This window comes from Perognathus longimembris, chromosome 28 (genome assembly GCF_023159225.1).
Source record: "Perognathus longimembris pacificus isolate PPM17 chromosome 28, ASM2315922v1, whole genome shotgun sequence".
NCBI lineage: Eukaryota > Metazoa > Chordata > Mammalia > Rodentia > Heteromyidae > Perognathus > Perognathus longimembris.
This window is the reverse complement of record NC_063188.1, coordinates 855896-873161: the sequence shown is the minus strand read 5'-3', so window position 1 is coordinate 873161 and position 17266 is coordinate 855896. Positions and strand designations below refer to the sequence as shown.

Genomic DNA, 17266 nt, shown 5'->3' with positions numbered 1-17266 from the left:
TGTGTGTGCTAGTACTGGGGCTTGAACTCAGGGTCTTGGCACTCAGCATTTTCTGCTCAATTCTCCCGCTACCACCGAGTCACAACTCCACTTCCAGGTTTTGCTGATCGAGTGAAGATAAGAATCTCAGATTTGGGCTGGGAATATGGCTTAGTGAGAGTGCTTGCCTCGTATACATGATTCCCCAGCACCACATACATAGAAAAAGCTGTGGCTAAAGTGGTAGAGTATGAGCCTTGAGCAAAAGAGAAGCCAGGGACAGTGCTCAGGCCCTGAGTTCAAGACCCAGGACTGGCAAAAAAAATCTCAGATTTGTCTGCTTGGGTTATTAGTTTGCACCTCAATCCTCAAATCTGAGCCTCCTAAGGACTTACAGTTAAAGATGGGAGCCACTGGTATTCTGCTCCCTTACTGACTTTGGGGTGGTGTCATGCTGTATTGACAAGGCTGGTCTTGAACCAAGCATTACCTCAAGCAATCCTATTACCTCAGACTCCCAAGTAGCTGGGCCTTGAGACCATCAAAGCTAGAGCTTTAAAATGCATTATTTATGTATTTAATACCAGCACTGGGGCTTGATTCAGGGCCTTACATTCTCATTTTTTGTCCAAGGTTGGAACTCTACCACGTGGGTCACACCTTCATTCCCAGAAAGAATTTCCATTTTTAGGCTGGCTTTGAGCTGCAGTCCCCGCATCTCAGCCCCTGGAATAGGGTTGCAGGTGTGAGCTACTGGTGCCTGGTTCTAAATTTTTTATTAAGATAATTCATAGGTGCTGCTGGCTCACACCTGTACTCATAGCTACTCAGGAGGCTAAGTCTCTTGCTTAGCTTTCTGGTTCAACGCTGTTGCTTTACCACATGAGCCACACCCCCACTCTTTTAAGTGGGGATAAGAGTCTCTCAGAAATCAGGTGCTGGTGGTTCAAGCTCGTAATCCTAGTTACTTGTGAGGCTGGAATCTGAAGATCACAGTGCAGAGCCAGCCCAGACAAGAAAGATCGTGTGATTCTTATTTCCAATTAACGAACAGAAGACTATAACTAGAGCTGCGGCTTAAACTAGTAGAGCACTGGCCTTGAGCAAAAAAAACTCAGGGGCAGTGCCCAGGCCCTGCGTTCAAACCCCATCACACACACACTAGAAAGAAAGAAGACTCTCATGGGCTTTTCTACCTTGGGTGGCTTCAAATGATATCCTTAGTCTGTGACAACTCATCCCTAACCTAGCCCCCACCATTCTACTGTCTATATATATTTGATTGTACTAGTGGCCTCATAGAAGTGAAATGACACTGTATTTAGCTTGCTTTGACTCTTGTTCGTATTATTTTATTTTTTCAGTCGTGGGTCTTGAGGGAAGGGCATGGGCGCTGTCCCTGAGGTCTTTTCGCTCAAGGCTAGCAATCTACCACTTTAAGCCACAGCACCACTTCTGGCTTTCTGGTGGTTAACTGGAGATAAGAGTCTCACAGGCCGGTACCAGTGGCTCTCATCTATAATCCTAGCTACTCAGGAGGCTGAGATCTGAAGATTGCAGTTCATAGCTAGCTTGAGCAGAAAAGTCCCCATGAGACTTTTATCTCCAGTAAGGTACTCAAAAAAGCCTGAAGTGGCACTGTGGTTCAAGTGGTTGAGCGCAAATAGGCTTAGAAACAGTGCCCATGCTCTGAGTACAAGCCTCAGGATGGCAGAGAGAGAGAGAGAGAGAGAGAGAGAGAGAGAGAGAGAGAGAGAGAGAGAGAGAGAGAGAGGAGACAGGAGAGAGCAGACAGGAGAGAGGAGAGAGAGAGAGGAGAGAGAGAGAGTTAAACGAGTCTCACAGTCTTTTCTTCCTGGGCTGGCTTTGAACTGTGATCCTCAGATGTTAGCTTCATGAGTAGCTAGGATTACAGGTGTGAGCCACTGGCACCAGGAAAACAAAGACTAATTTTTGTTTTTGTTGTTGTCTGTAGGGCTTGAACTTAGGGGTGAATGGTATCCTTGAACTTCTTGCTCACATGTAGTGTTCTACCACTTGAATCAGGTTCACTTCTGGGTTTTTTGGTGGTTAAGTTGGGATAAGAGACTCATGAACTTTCCTGCCTGGACTGGCTTTTAACCCTGATCTTTGGACCTCAGTTTCCTCAGTAGCTAGAGTTACAGGTGCAAGCAGGAGAGCATCTGATTACCTAGCAGACAGTGTCAGATCTAACCCAGTATGCAAAAAAAAAACACCCAAAAAAACCTGCGTAGTATTCCCCCTTCCCCACACCCCGAGTAGAGGATCCTCTGGGCATCTCTCCCCAGTTGGGATATGTTATCCTTAAGATAAAGTCCCGGCTTGTTGCCGGTGGCTCATGCCTATAATTGTAGGTACTGAGGAGATTGAGATCTGAAGACTGCAGTTCAAAGCCAGCCCGGGTAGTGGCGCTGTTGCTCAAATGATAATGTAGCTTTGGGCAAAAGAGGCTCAGAAACAGGGCCCTGAATTCAAGTCCTAGGACCAATCAAAAAACAAAGGTAGGGCTGGGAATATGGCCTAGTGGCAAGAGCCGCCTGCCTTATATACTTGAAGCCCTGGGTTCGATTCCCCAGCACCACATATATAGAAAATGGCCAGAAGTGGTGCTGTGGCTCAAGTGGCAGAGTGCTAGCCTTGAGCAAAAAGAAGCCAGGGACAGTGCTCAGGCCCTGAGTTCATGGCCTAGGACTGGACAAAAAAAAAAAAATATATATATATGTATATATATATATATAACAAAGGTATAAGGAGATTTCTGGTACGATATTATGGGTGGCAATATGGCTTAGTGGTAGATGTTTGCCTAGCATGTGTGAAGCTGTGGGTTCGATTCCTCAGTACTATAGAAAAAGTTGTGGCACTGTGGTTCAAGTGGTAGAGCAAAGAAACTAAGGGGCAGTGCCCAGGCCCAGAGTTCAAGGTCCAGAAATGGCAAAAAAAAGAAAATGGGTCTACGATATATGTGGACATTTGTGCATGTCTGGTGTAGTGCTGGCAAGTTTGGAGGGTGTGAGGATCCCATTAGGGTTTTTTCAGGTACTCAGATAAACATTCTGCTCAGGCTTGCAGTACCAGCTCTGCTTTCAGCCTTGAGGGGCTCTTCACGTCTCAACACCTACGCTCCCTTTTTCCGTAGGCTTGCAAATCCTACTACTGATCTGATCTGAGCTGATTGTGTGCACCTTTCGCTGTTGGGGGGGCGGGCTGGAACTCAGTTCGTGGATATTGTCCCTGAGCCTCTTTTTTCCCCCATTTGTGACAGAGCTCCCCTTCGGCTTTTTAGCGGTTAATTGAACATAAAAGTCTCCCAAGCTTTCTGGCTTAGCCTGAGTTTGAAACGTGATCGTCACATGTTAGCTTCTGAGTTGCTGGGACTACAGGCGTGAGCCACCAGTGCTCCGCTCAGAGCGAATTCTGTTGTAAACATACGAAGACAAGGCTGGGAAAATGAGGTAACTGTTTCCGGATACCCAGGGGCCGAGGTGAGACCCAGCCCCCGCGGGCCAGTAAACAGCCTCTGGCTCCCCCCGGTGGCGGACTCAGCAGGCGGGCCTTAGTGTGGGAACGACTGTCAATCTCAGGCCCCGCCTTCCCTGTTCCCAGTGGGAAGATGTTCCAGCCGGGCCCGCAGCAATCTGAATGAGCAGCTACCTGAGCAAAAGGACAGCGTCGACGTGCAGCAAGTGCCGAGGAAATCCAGATGTGAACACCCCAACTCTGACCCTGGCATTCTTTAGCAGGGAATTAGGAGGTCCTCATTTGCCAGCATGTTCCCCGACTTCACGTTCTTAGGCACTGCATTCAACATTGCGCCGATATTAGTGCTCTCAAAGCCTAAAATGAGGGACAGCGGAGGCCATGGGTGCTGGAATCCATCTGTTCCCGTCCTCACTGGATGAATGTTTGTAGCAGGCCAGTGTTCCTGTTGCTTATCTTAAAAACGTTCTGCAGCCGGGTGCCGGTGACCCGCGCATGTAATCCTAGCCACTTAGGAGGCTGACATCTGAGGATCGCAGTTTGACTCTAGCAGGAAAATCCCCTTCACACTTATCTCCAATAAAGTATTCAAAAAAACCCACAAGTGGCACTGTGGTTCAAGTGGTAGACCGTTAGCCTTGAGTGCAAAAGACGCTCAAGTCTAGCTTCCAGGTCCTGAGTTCAAGTCCCAGGACTAGCCCCCCCTCGAAAAAAAAGTAAAAACTGGCGCTAATTGCGCTGGGAATGTGGCTTAGTGGTACAGTGCTAGGGTAGCATGCATGGAGCCCTGGACGCAAATCCTCAGTACCACATACAGAGAAAAACAACAAGAAATATCATGTGATCGTATAAAATATATCACACAGATAAAAATATGTTACTGTATGTATCAATAAATGTTGTACATTGTATGTCCTATCACACATTACATTCTGGATTACATGTATACATCATATGGTACACTCATACAGTAGTATGAGTATGACATTGAATGTTTGTGATTCTCTAAAAGTACATAATATAATACATATGAATTGTGCATACTTAGTATGTTATGTAACAAAAAAATACTAAAATATCATAAATGGTTGGTCCTATGTTGTGGGAATATTCCCTCAATAAAGAGGGGGATAATAAAAACACGTGACCAGATGAGGTGTTCGGCTAGGCAGCCCTAGGTACCTAGGTGAATAGAATTAAGGACTTGCCAGGGTGGGGCGGGGCCGGAGTGGATCCGCCTCCACTGCCGTCAAGCGACGCCATTTGCGACAAGCGGCAGGGAGCCTAGCGTGCTTGTTGGCTTGCTTTCCGGCGGGTGTGCGATCCAGGCGCCTTTACCATCCCTTTCGCTGCTGCAGGACTGCAAGCCTGGCATCTGGCCCCGGCGACGGCTCCGGTGTACCGAGACAGCAGAGCTCCCCGGATCTGGACATACGAGGTGACCTTGGTCTAGTCTTCTGTGGTGCCGAGTAGCGGCCCCCATCCGTGCGCGGGGCCTGTGTAAAGACCCTCCTGTGAGTGCTTGAGGACACTGAGCTACCTCGGTGCCACTGGCAGTCCGGTGGCGGGGAGCAGCGGGCCGCCGTGGGGGGGGGCCGGAGGACATGCCCCTCCATGTAAAATGGCCATTCCCCACCGTGCCGCCGTTCACCTGGACCCTGGCCAGCAGCGTCGTCATGGGCCTGGTGGGCACGTACAGCTGCTTCTGGACCAGTGAGTGACCCAGGCCCCCCCCACGCCTGGCCAAAGTTGGGGACTGGGTTTGGGGACATGGGGAGGACCTACGCTGGCAGAGGCAAGCTTTGGGTCAAGGTAGAGTAGATGGAAACCCATACCCTCCCTCCTTTCTCCCCAGAGTATATGAACCATCTCACCGTCCACAACAAGGAAGTGCTCTACGAACTCATCGAAAACCGGGGGCCTGCCACCCCCCTCATCACTGTCTCCAATCACCAGTCCTGCATGGATGACCCTCATCTCTGGGGTACCTGAGCCAGACTACTGGGCACAGGAAGGCAGGGAAAGAAGCCAGACAGGCCAAATAGGAAAGAATAAATTTGCTTCTTACTGGGATCTTTGCATAGCCCTGGCACTTGTGATTCTAGAATGCCTCAGGATGGAAGCTCAGTTTGTGCAGAGGAACTCAGAAATTTAGACGGAATGTGCAAGTAGCCACACAGCTTTTCCTTTTCCTTTTACTTGTACATCATGGCAGCAGAGCTATGTTCTCCAAACTCTTGAGTGCCCTACCCAGTCTTGGAAACAGCTTGTGGGAGGGAGACAACCCGCTGCACAGGATATCATATCAGACACGCTCTGAGCTGTGATATGTATGAACTGCAGCCTGGTTCTAGCATTGTCCTTGAGTTTGTACCCCTCAACCAGCTCCACTTAGGAGCCTGGTTGCCTCACCTACAAATTCCTGCTTTTTGTTTTATTTTATTTTTTGGCCAGTCCTGGGGCTTGGACTCAGGTCCTGAGCACTGTCCCTGCCTTCTTTTTGCTCAAGGCTAGCACTCTACCACTTGAGCCACAGCGCCACTTCCGGCCTTTTTCTATATATGTGGTGCTTAGGAAATGAACCCAGGGCTTCATGTATACAAGGCAAGCACTCTTGCCACTAGGCCATATTCCCAGCCCCTTATTTTTCATTTAGTACTGACCTTTAGACTCAATGCCACACACACGTTGGGCACTTACTCTAACCCTGGGCCTTGGTTCCAGCCTAGAAATTGCAGTTCTGCAAGGTTGCTTGGCTCAGGTCATCAGATGTCTGGGTAACACCTCAGATAGAAGGGTGCCCACTGCTGAAAAGAGGGGTAAGACTATACTACAGCTCATGGGAAGCCACTTGGTCATTTTGGTCATTTGAGAAGAATCTGTAGAATGCTCAGGTAGAAAGTGGGAGGGAAGGAAGGAGGCCCTAAAGCTGTTCAGTAGCCTGGGCCAGGTAGTCACAGTCACAGTAAACAGATAGGTTTACAAGAATGCGAATTGTTAAAATCTAACAGTGACTGGAAGCTGGTGGCTCACACCTGTAATCCTGGCTACTCAGGAGGCTGAGATCTGAGTATCATGGTTTGAAGCCGGAGTAGGAAACTCCATCAAACTCTTATCTCCAATTAGTCACAGAAAAAGCCAGAAGTGCAGATATGGCTCAAGTGGTAGAGTGGTAGCCTTGAGCAAAAGTAACTCAGGGACAGTGCCCAAGCCCAGAGTTCAAGCCCCAGGACTGGCACAACCTCTCTCTCTCTCTCTCTCTCTCTCTCTCTCTCTCTCTCTCTCTCTCTCTCTCTCTCTCTCTCTCTCTCTCTCTCACTCCCTCACTCTGTTTCCCTATCTGTCTGTCTATCTATCTATCTATCTATCTATCTATCTATCTATCTATCTATCTATCATATATCTATTTCTGCATCTATATATGGGAGCCAGGCACTAGTGGCTCATGCCTATAATCCTAGCTACTCAGGAGACTGAGAGCAGAAGATGAAGGTATGAAGCCAGTCCAGGAAGGAAAGTCTGGATACTTATCTCCAATCAACCACCAAAAAACTGGAAGTAGAGTTGCCTCTCAAAAGTGGTAGACTGATAGATAGCCTTGAGCACAAAAGCTCAGGCACAGTGCCCAGGCTCTGAGTTCAAGCCCCATGTTTATTTCAGGAAATAAAGAAATTTGGTGATGAGTAAATTGTGGGGGTTTGGGAGGAGGTGGGAGTCAGGGAAAACGTGAGGCTCCAACTCAAAGGTCTAGGAGATGCTTCTTTAGCTTGTAGAAAATGTTGCTGCCCTTGACCCACGTTCCTTGAAATGGGGTAACAAAAGAATTCTCCGTTAGGACAAGATGAGCTGGAGCACAAAGCCTTTCTTCTCCTCTAGGGATCCTGAAACTCCGCCATATCTGGAACCTGAAGTTGATGCGTTGGTGAGGACAAATGGCCCCTTGAGTTGTGTACATGTCACCCAGACTTGCCCTTCTCCTCCCTGCCCAGGAGAGGGCATCCAGGAGTTCAGGCAGGGCATGGGGTGGGGCCCCACAGGCCCTGCATTTGGGCCTCCAATTTGCATGCTGATTTTTGTGGGCATTATGCTGGAGGTGGGCAAGGAGCAGTGAGTGTGTGGTCAGGATGACTGAATTTGTCTACTTTAGGACCCCGGCAGCTGCAGACATCTGCTTCACTAAGGAGCTGCATTCCCACTTCTTCAGCTTGGGCAAGTGCGTGCCTGTGTGCCGAGGTGAGCTGCTTCTCTGGAACACACTTCTAGGGGTTATCAGGCCTCTCCTAGGACAAGGGGGCTGGTGGCCAGTGCCCCTGTCCTGGAGGGACTCCTGCAGGACAGTTTGGAAGCCAGAACATGGCAACAGTGGTATCAAAGGCTGCTGAGAGGAGAGATGGTTTCTTGGAGGTATCTTCCTCTACAGCTGTCTAAGGGTTGTATGTGCTAGGAGCTGAGGTGTACAAATCCAAGGAGGCATTATGCAAGGCCTCTTCTCCTCAGGAGGTTGATAGAGGTTCACAGATGGCAGTGTGATCTTATCTTTTTCTTTTTTTTCTTACTGGTCCTGCAGCTTGAACTCAGGGCCTGGGCTCTGACCTTCAGCCTCTATGTGCTCAAGGGTAGCAGTCTACCACTTGAGCCACAGTGCCACTTCTGGCTTTTTCTGTTTATGTGGTGCTGAGGAATTGAACCCAGGGCTTCATGCATGCTAGGCAAGCACTCTACCACTAAGCCACATTCCCAGCCATAATGTCTTCCTGGGATACTCCTTATACCTTTCTTTTGGTTGGTCCTGGGGCTTGAACTCAGGGCCTATGTACTGTCCTTGAGCTTTTTTTGCTCAAAGCTAGTACTCTACCACTTGAGCCACAGCTCCACTTCCAGGTTTTTTGGAGATCAGAGTCTCACAGACTGTCTTGCCTAGGCTGGCTTAGAACCGTGATCCTCAGGTCCCAGCTTCCTGAGTAGCTAGGATTATTTTTTTTTTAATTTTTATTGTCAGACTGATATACAGGGCAGTTACAGTTTCATACGTTAGGCATTGGATACATTACTTGTACTGTTTGTTACCTGATCCCTCGTACCCCCCCACCCTCCCTGAGTAGCTAGGATTATACATGTGAGCTACCAGCACCTAGTTTGTGGAGGACATTTTGTTTTGTTTTGTTTTGTTTTTTTGCCAGTCCTTGGCCTTAGACTCAGGGCCTGAGCACTGTCCCTGGCTTCTTTTTGCTCAAGGCTAGCACTCTGCCACTTGAGCCACAGCGCCACTTCTGGCTTTTTCTATGTATGTGGTGCTGAGGAATCGAACCCAGAGCTTCATGTATACGAGGCAAGCACTTTACCACTAGGCCATATTTTCAGCCCTGTGGGGGACATTTTGATCCCTATTCTCCAGATAAGAGCTCAGAGGGATTGAATTGCTGGCTCCAGATAATAAGATTCAAACCCAAATTGCTATTTCCTTTGGAGAAGCAACATTTTTCCAAGCAGGGAATGAAAGGAATGGTTTTCTAAACATGACAGATGTGGGCTAGGAATGTGGCTTAGTGGTAGAGTGCTTGCCTAGCATGCATGAAGCCCTGGATTCGATTCCTCAGCACCACATAACAGAAAAAGCCACAAGTGGCACTGTGGCTCATGTGGTAGAGTGCTAGCCTTGGGCAAAAGAAGCCAGGGACAGTGCTCAGGCCCTGAGTCCAAGGCCCAGGACTGGCAAGCAAGCAAACAACTACAACAACAACAATAAGAAAAAAAATGAGCCAGGCTCCAGTGGCTCATGCCTGTAATCCTAGCTACTCAGAAGTCTGAGACCTGAGGATCATGGTTCAAAGCCAGCTCGGGCAGGAAAGTCCGTGAGACTCTTATCTTCAAATAACCTTCAGAAAACCAAAAGTGGCACTGTGGCTCAACTGGTAGAGCACTAGCCTTGAGCTGAAGAGCTCAGGGACAACAGACAGTGCCCAGGCCCAGAGTTCAAGCCTCCCCCCCTCCCCCCGACTGACAAAAACAAAACAAAACAAAAAACATGCCAGATACTGGAAAGGTAGAAAGAAAGGTAGAACATGTCAGTAAAGGGCAAAATGTGAATGATCTGGCTACTTCCATTTCTCTAAGAAAATAAGCAAGTCCGGGCAATGCCCATAATCGTAACTATGCTACAGGCTGAAATCTAAAGCTCCAAAGATCTAAAGTTCACTTTTCCCACCTGGGCAGGAAAGTCCGGGAGCCACCAGAAAAACTGGTGCTGTGGCTTAAGTGCCAAAACGCTAGCCTTGAGCTGAAGAGCTCAGGGACAGCGCCCAGCCCAGAGTTCAAGCCCCAACCAAAAAGAAAAAAAAGAAAGAAAGAAAGAATAGAAAAGAAGCAAAGGCTATTATGTCTTGCAAATGACTGTGGCATTAAAAAAAAATCAGATTCTGCTCTGAGACTTGAGGAATCCTCTCATGTACCCTTATCACTGAGTCTCCACTTCTCCCTCTCCATATGCATTTCTGGTATCTTTGCTTTTTTTTTTTTTTTTTTTTAGCAGGGAGGGAGAAGATGGAGATGGAGTTTAGGAGCCTCCACCACCAAGTTACACCCCGAGTCCTATTCTATTCTTTTTACTCTATATTGAAGTTTCATTGTAGTCAAGGATAGAACGTAGGGGCTGGGAATATGGTCTAGTGGCAAAGTGGCAAGAGTGCTTGCCTCCTGTACATGAAGCCCTGGGTTCAATTCCCCAGAACCACAAATACAGAAAATGGCCAGAAGTGGCGCTGTGGCTCAAGTGGTAGAGTGCTAGCATTGAGCAAAAAGAAGCCAGGGACAGTGCTCAGACCCTGAGTCCAAGGCCCAGGACTGGCCAAAAAAGAAAAAGAATAGAATGTGCTGGCTGCTGGTAGTTCCCACCCATAATTGGAGCTATTCAGGTGACTGAGATCCGAAGATTGAGGTTCAAAGCCAGCCTGCGTAGAGAAGTCCATGAGACTCTTATCCCCAGTTAACCAGCTAAAAGCCAGAAGTGGAGATGTGGCTCAAGTGCTAGAGTGCCAGCTTTGAGCAAAAAAGCTAAGGGAGAATGTGAGGCCTTAGTTCAAGTCCCAGTAACAGTGTGTGTGCACAGGCACACACACATGAATAAACTGAGGACTAGAGACATAGCTCAGTGGTACAACATGTTTAGTTCTCACAGCCCTGGGCTCTATCCGTAGCATTGCCAAACAAAACAAAAGCTACAGAGTGAAATCTTATCACAAATACAGAAAACGTCTAATTATATTTGGCTAAAACAGAAAGCCTTTGAAATACTTGACTTCTGTGTTAAAAAAAAAAGTTGTTTTTCTTTCCATTTTTTTGCCAGTCCTGGGCCTTGGACTCAGGGCCTGAGCACTGTCCCTGGCTTCTTTTTGCTCAAGGCTAGCACTCTACCACTTGAGCCACAGTGCCACTTCTGGCTTTTTCTGTATATGTGGTGCTGGGGAATCGAACCCAGAGCTTCCTGTATACGAGGCAAGCACTGTACCACTAGGCCATATTCTCAGCCCCTTTTCCTTTTTTTTCTTTTTTCTTTTTCTCTAGTCCTTGGCTTGAACACTGGCACTGTCCTTGAGCTTCTTTTGCTCAAAGCTAATGCTCTACTACTTGAGCCATAACACCATTTCTGGCTTTTTCTGTGTATGTGGTACAGAGGAATGGAACCCAGGGCTTCATGCATGCTAGGCAAGCAGTCTACCACTAAGCCACATTCCCAGCCCTTCATTTTTCTTTACACATAAGACTTTGTAATACATTTAAGTGATGGAGTGATTTTACATAAGCTACAAAAAGAAGTAGAAATAGCATTTGCAAAAGCTAAAAAGTATGAAATGCCGCTCCAAAGGCACATATTTTCCATCGTCATCACAAGCTCAATGGCTAGGTTTCACCAGTAGGTTTGGGTAAAGAAGGAACAGCACCTATGATGACTACTGAGATCTACGTTGCATATTATGACCTCAAGAATGGAAACTGGGCTGGGTGCCAGCAGCTCACACCTATAATCCTAGGTATGCAGGAGGCTGCAATCTGACGATCGCAGTTCAAAGCCAGACCAGTCTGAAAAGTCTCTGTGAGACTCTTATCTCCAATTAACCACTCAAAAACCAGAATTGGTGCTGTGGCTCCAAGTGGTAGAGCGCTAGCCTTGAGCAAAAGAGATCAAGGACAGTGTCCAGGCCCTGAGTTTAAGCCCCATGACCGATCAAAAGAAAAAAGAAAGAAAAGAATGGAGACTATTATCTTTTTGTACCTTGAGAAAAGTCCAGGGGCTGGGAATATGACCTAATGGCAAGAGTGCTTGCCTTGTATACATGAAGCCCTGGATTCGATTCCTCAGTACCACATACACAGAAAAGGCCAGAAGTGGCGCTGTGGCTCAAGTGGTAGAGTGCTAGCCTTGAGCAAAAAGAAGCCAGGGACAGTGCTCAGGCCCTGAGTCCAAGGCCCAGGCAAAAAAAGAGAAAAATCCAGTGGGTAATCACTCTTCACCTCTACTGAGTGAGCTCCAGGTCAGGTCTCTGTTTAGAATGAATTGAGCCTCCTGGATTCCTAACTAATACTTGTCAAAGAATAGGTCATTTAGAGAGTAGGTTAAGAATCTATTTCTAGCCAGGTGCTAGTGGCTCATGCCTCTGTAATTCTAGCTACTTGGGACAGATCTGAGGATCGCAGTTCAAAGCTGGCCCAAGTGGGAAAATCCGTGAGACTCTTATCTGCAGCTAACCACCAGAAAATCTGAAGTGACGCTATGGCTCAAGTGTTAGCGTGCTGGCCTTGAGCTGAAGAGAAGGAACAGCACCCAAGTCCAGAATTGAAGCCCCTTGACCAGGAAAAAAAAATAATGATCTATTTCTAAGCTGGTGCCAATGGCACACACCTGTCATCCTAGCTACTCACGAGGCTGAGATTTGAGGATCAAAGCTCAAAGCCATCCTGGGCAGGCAAGTCTGTGAGACTTACCTCTAGTCAATCACTGTAAAACCTGAAGTGGAGTTGTAGCTTAAATGGTAGAGCACTACCTTGAGCAAAAAAAGAGCTCAGAGACAGCACCCAGGCCCTGAGTTCAAGCCCCAGGAGCAGCACACACATATACACAAAAGAGCCCATTTCTAGCTGAGCATGGTAATTCTAGCTACTTGGCAGGCAGAGATAGAAAGGATAGTAATTTGAGGTCAGGCTAGGCACAAAAATAGAAATTGAGAGACTCCGTTGCAACCAACTTACAAAAATGCTGTGTGTGTTGATATGCATTTGTCATCTCAGCTATATGGAAAGGATGTATAGGATAATCACAGTGGATCCTTCTCACAGGGGCACTAGAGTGAGGCCCTGGTTTCCAACATTCATTCCTCCTGCTGGCCCCTCCCTTATGGGACTTCCCTGAAAGACCTTCCCTTAGGGAGGCATTTTGGACAAGATTAAATTATCAAGTACTTGGGAAAAACTCAATATTGTTGAAAACAAAACCTCCAACAGAGGCGCTCTCTCTCTCTCGTGCTCTCTCTCTCTCTCTCTCTCTCGCTCTCTTCTTTCTCTTTCTTCCTTTCTTTTTTGTCAGCAGTAGGACTTGAACTTGGGGCCTGGGCACTGTCCCTGACCTCTTTTTGTTCAAGGCTAGTGCTCTGTCACTTGGAGGCACAGCTCCACTTCTGGGTTTTTGGTGGTTCATTGGAGATTAAAGTCTCACAGACTTTTGTCTGCTGGGGCTGGCTTTGAACTGTGATTCTAAGATCTTAGCCTCCTGAGTAGCTAGGATGGCAGGTGTAAGCCACCAGCGCCTGATGAGGGTGTTTTACTTTGAGAGGAGGATAATATTGAATAAAGGAAGTCAAGGGCGAGTATGGCCATGCAGAGAGGCGGGGGAAACAGTCGTGCCTGGTGTGGTGGGAGAAATGAGCACGTCCAACAAGTGGGAATTTAGGGTGGAGTCCCCAGGGTGTGAGCCTCCAGGAGAGGAGCTGGTTTTATTTGGAGGGTGTTGAAGGCAAGCTCCACTTTCTTAGAAAATGGAGAGTGAAGGGAACAGACCTTTTTCTGCAGGAGACGGAGTATACCAGAAGGGGATGGACTTCATTTTAGAGAAGCTCAACCATGGGGACTGGGTGCACATCTTCCCGGAAGGTCAGTGGGGCTGGCTGGCTGGAGGCCTGGGTGTGCCTGAGAGCCCTTCCCAAGCTCCCCCTCTGCACTCTCTAGGGAAAGTGAACATGAGTTCCGAGTTCCTGCGCTTCAAGTGGGGTGAGTGCTCCGCCCTGCCCCCTGTGGCTGGGTGTGTGGGGACGGGGGTAGTTCAGTGGGCTCGCTTTCACTTGGGGGCAGCAGGCTGGTCGGGAAGCGCAGCCCAGCTCATGGCAGCGCTTTGCCTCTCCCCTGGACAGGAATCGGACGCCTGATTGCGGAGTGCCACCTGAATCCCATCATCCTGCCTCTGTGGCATGTTGGTGAGCCATGACCAGGGACAGGGAGAGAGACTTCCCTTGGTGGTGTGTGAGGTGGCAGAGAGAGGGCAACTGGGAGGGGGGTGGGTGGGACTCCCTGTGGCCCCAGGCAGCCCTGTTCCCCTCAGTGACTGGCCCGCTGTCTACCATGCTGCAGGAATGAATGATGTCCTTCCTAACAGCCCACCCTACTTCCCCCGCTTTGGACAGGTGAGTAGATCTGCTGACCTTTGTGTGGCTCTGGCTCTGTGCCTGTCTGCTGGCTCTTCTGCTCCACACACCAGAGCACAGATGTGGGAGGAGCTGAGCTTTAGCTCCAGTAGGGGAACTGAGGGAACCTTAGACAGGGGTTTCCAATGAGAACAGTAAACCAGGTCTGGGTAGGGTAGGCTATGGGGTTAGGATGGTGCAAGTCAGATGTAGGACAAGTGCCAGGACTGGGAGTGCTCTTGGATGCCACAAAGCCTACCTGCTTGTTGTGGGGGGTGGGGGTGGGGGACGTGTGCGTGCCCACCTGGGCTCTGTTCCTAAGCTTTTCTTTTTGCTCAAGGCTAGCACAGTCTACCACTTGAGCCACAGTGCTCCATTTGGCTTTTTGCTGTTTCATTGGAGATAAGAGTGTCGTCACAGGGCTGTGATCCTCAGCTATCAGCCTAATAGGTAGCTGGGATTACAGGAGTGAGCCACCAATGCCCAGCTCTAGCCGCTTATTTTAAAGAGGGAAAGAGGCCAGAGGGAGCACATAATATGTCAGGGTAGGACTTGGCTCTGGCTCTCCAGGTGGCTTGGGCTGGCATTGGGGACACTTCCTTGCCTCTTGTGACCTTCGGTGGCCGGCTTCCCCACAGAAAATCACCGTGCTGATCGGGAAGCCCTTCAGTGCACTGCCTGTGCTTGAGCGGCTCCGGGCAGAGAACAAGTCAACAGTGAGTGTCCTCCCCGTACCTGTCCTCAGTCCGCCCACCCCGCAGCCTCCCAGGGCACCATGCCAAGGTCCCTAAAGGGTACAAGCCAGCCCTGTCCTGTCTTTAGGTGGAGATGCGCAAAGCTCTGACAGACTTCATTCAAGAGGAATTCCAGCGCCTGAAGACACAGGCGGAGCAGCTCCATAACCACCTCCAGCCCAGGAGATAGGTGTTGTCCCACCCAGCCCCTGGCTAGGAGTTCTCAGCTCCAGGAAGTGGCTGGATCCTTCAAGGCACGGGAAGAGGCAGAGCTGGGACCTCAGTCCCAGCCTAGTTGGCTCTCAGCGCCACCATTGGCTTTTGCCCTGCATGAACCTGGGGCTGGAGGATGGATGCTGGTTTTAGCTAAGATGTGGGTTTTTGCAAATTGGCTCCTAACCACTACTGGAGGCTCTCTTCTAATTGGTGAGCATCTAGCTTCTGTATGGTTCTTCAGTTAAAGGAAGGCCTCAGCTCTTCCTCCCACTTGTCTGAGAAGGCACGAAGCAGCTTAGTTAGGGGCCTCCTTCCTTCTTGCCTTCCCACTTCCTCTCCTGGGGTTTGCACTGGCAGGGAGCAAAGCAGGCAAGTGAGCAAGTACTTGGGTGGAGGTACCAGGGCCTGGCTAGAACTGTGCCACAAGGGCCATAAGGCCCTTTGGGCTGGCTGCTACCTGCCCACCCTTGCCAGTGCAAGAGCTGCTCATTACCTCCTCAGGGATGGCCGTCAGCCATGTCTTCTTTCTACGTGAGCTTCCCCCACTGCAGCGCCTGTCATTAGGCAGGGCCTGTACATGGGTCACCTGCAGGCAGGAAGAGAAGTTCTCGGCCAGAAGTGAAGCCCAGCTGAGCAGAGCCTGCAGCAAGGGCCTAAGAGCTGGTCACTCATCCCCATGCTGGGCTCCACCCACTTTTCTACCCTTTCTGTCTTGGCATCTCTCTTGTCCTGGAATCTAGATTTTCATGTTTTTTAAACAATAAAGCATCTACGTTGTGCCATTGTACCTCTGGCTTCTCTGTAGGGTGGGAAGTAACCCACTGGGCAAGAAAGCAGGATCCACCAGGGTGTTGGTGGTTCACGCCTGTAGTCCTAGGTACTCAGGAGGCTGAGATCTGAAGATCAAGATTTGAAGCCAGCCTGGGCAGGAATGTCCTCAAGACTCTTATCTCCAATTAATCACAGAAAAAGATGGAAGTGGCGCTGTGACTTCAGTGTAGAGTTCTAGTCTTGAGCAAAAGGAGCTCAGGGACAGCACCCAGGCCCCAGAGTTCAAGCCCCACAATAAGAAAAAAGAAAGAAAGAAGAGACAGAAGAGAAAGAAAGCAAGCAGGATCCTTGAACACATTGAGGTTACTTAAGCAAATAGACATTGCGCTCTCATAAAGCTTGTTATTTTCTGTAGTCCCCATAACAATCTTGCAAAAGTAGATGTTAGGGGCTGGGAATGTGGCTTAGTGGTAGAGTACTTGCCTAGCATGCATGAAGCCCTGGGTTCAATTCCTCAGCCCACTTTCGGCCGAAAGTGATACTGTGGCTCAAGAGATAGAGTGCTAGCCTTGAGCAAAAAGAAGCCAGGGATAGTGCTTAGGCCCTGAATTCAAGCCCCAGGACTGGCAAAAAAAGGTGAAGGATGATGGATATGGAGGAAGAATGGAACGGTGACTTTGATCCTGGTATATTGTATGGATGTATTGAAATGTCCCAGTGAACCCCCTTGTGCAATAAATATATGCTAATAGCAAGTCTTTTTTTCAAACGATAGAACCACAGAAATGAACCAGTAACAAAAGAACATTCAGACAGTCAGAACTGCTACAATTATATTGAATCTAATTATTTAAAAATAAATGATTTTTCTTAATCACCAAAAGAGCCAGGTGTGGTGGCGCATGCCAATAATCCTAGTACTTGGGAGGCAAAACAGGATTGAGAGTTTGAGGCAAACCTTTGCTTCGTAATCACTTTCAAGGCCAGCTTGAGCTATACAGTAGCCACCTTACCAAAAAAGCAAAAGTAAGTAAGATTACCAAAGGGAGCTGGGTAGCTACTCAGGAGGCTGAGATCTGGGGATTGCAGTTCAAAGCCAGCTCGGGCTGGACAAGTCTGTGAGACTCTTATCTCCAATTAACAACCAGTAAACCGGAAGTGGCGCTGTGGCTCAAGTGGCAAAACACTAGCCTTGAGCTGAAGAGCTCAGGGACAGTGCCCAGACCGGAGTTCAAGCCCCAACACTGACAAAAATAAGTGTGTGTGTGTGTGTGTGTGTGTGTGTGTGTGTGTGTGTGGTTTTGCAGTGCTAGGGGTGGAACCCAGGCTAGGAGAGAATGTGGGGCCTGGGGAGTCTTGAAATCTTGGCCTGGTGATGCCACAAGTTTGTTTGATACA

General features: G+C 48.7%; 1 protein-coding gene across 1 annotated transcript; it reads left to right on the top strand.

The window, feature by feature from the left end:
- Positions 1-4759: 4759 nt before the first annotated feature.
- Tafazzin (tafazzin, phospholipid-lysophospholipid transacylase) lies at positions 4760-15872 on the top strand. The gene is made up of 10 exons (XM_048336472.1): positions 4760-5193; positions 5336-5464; positions 7357-7402; positions 7628-7713; positions 13540-13620; positions 13696-13737; positions 13878-13940; positions 14095-14147; positions 14786-14863; positions 14970-15872. The coding sequence occupies exons 1-10, from the start codon at positions 5085-5087 to the stop codon at positions 15069-15071; spliced, it is 789 nt and encodes a 262-aa protein (XP_048192429.1). The 5' UTR covers positions 4760-5084; the 3' UTR covers positions 15072-15872.
- Positions 15873-17266: the final 1394 nt, after the last annotated feature.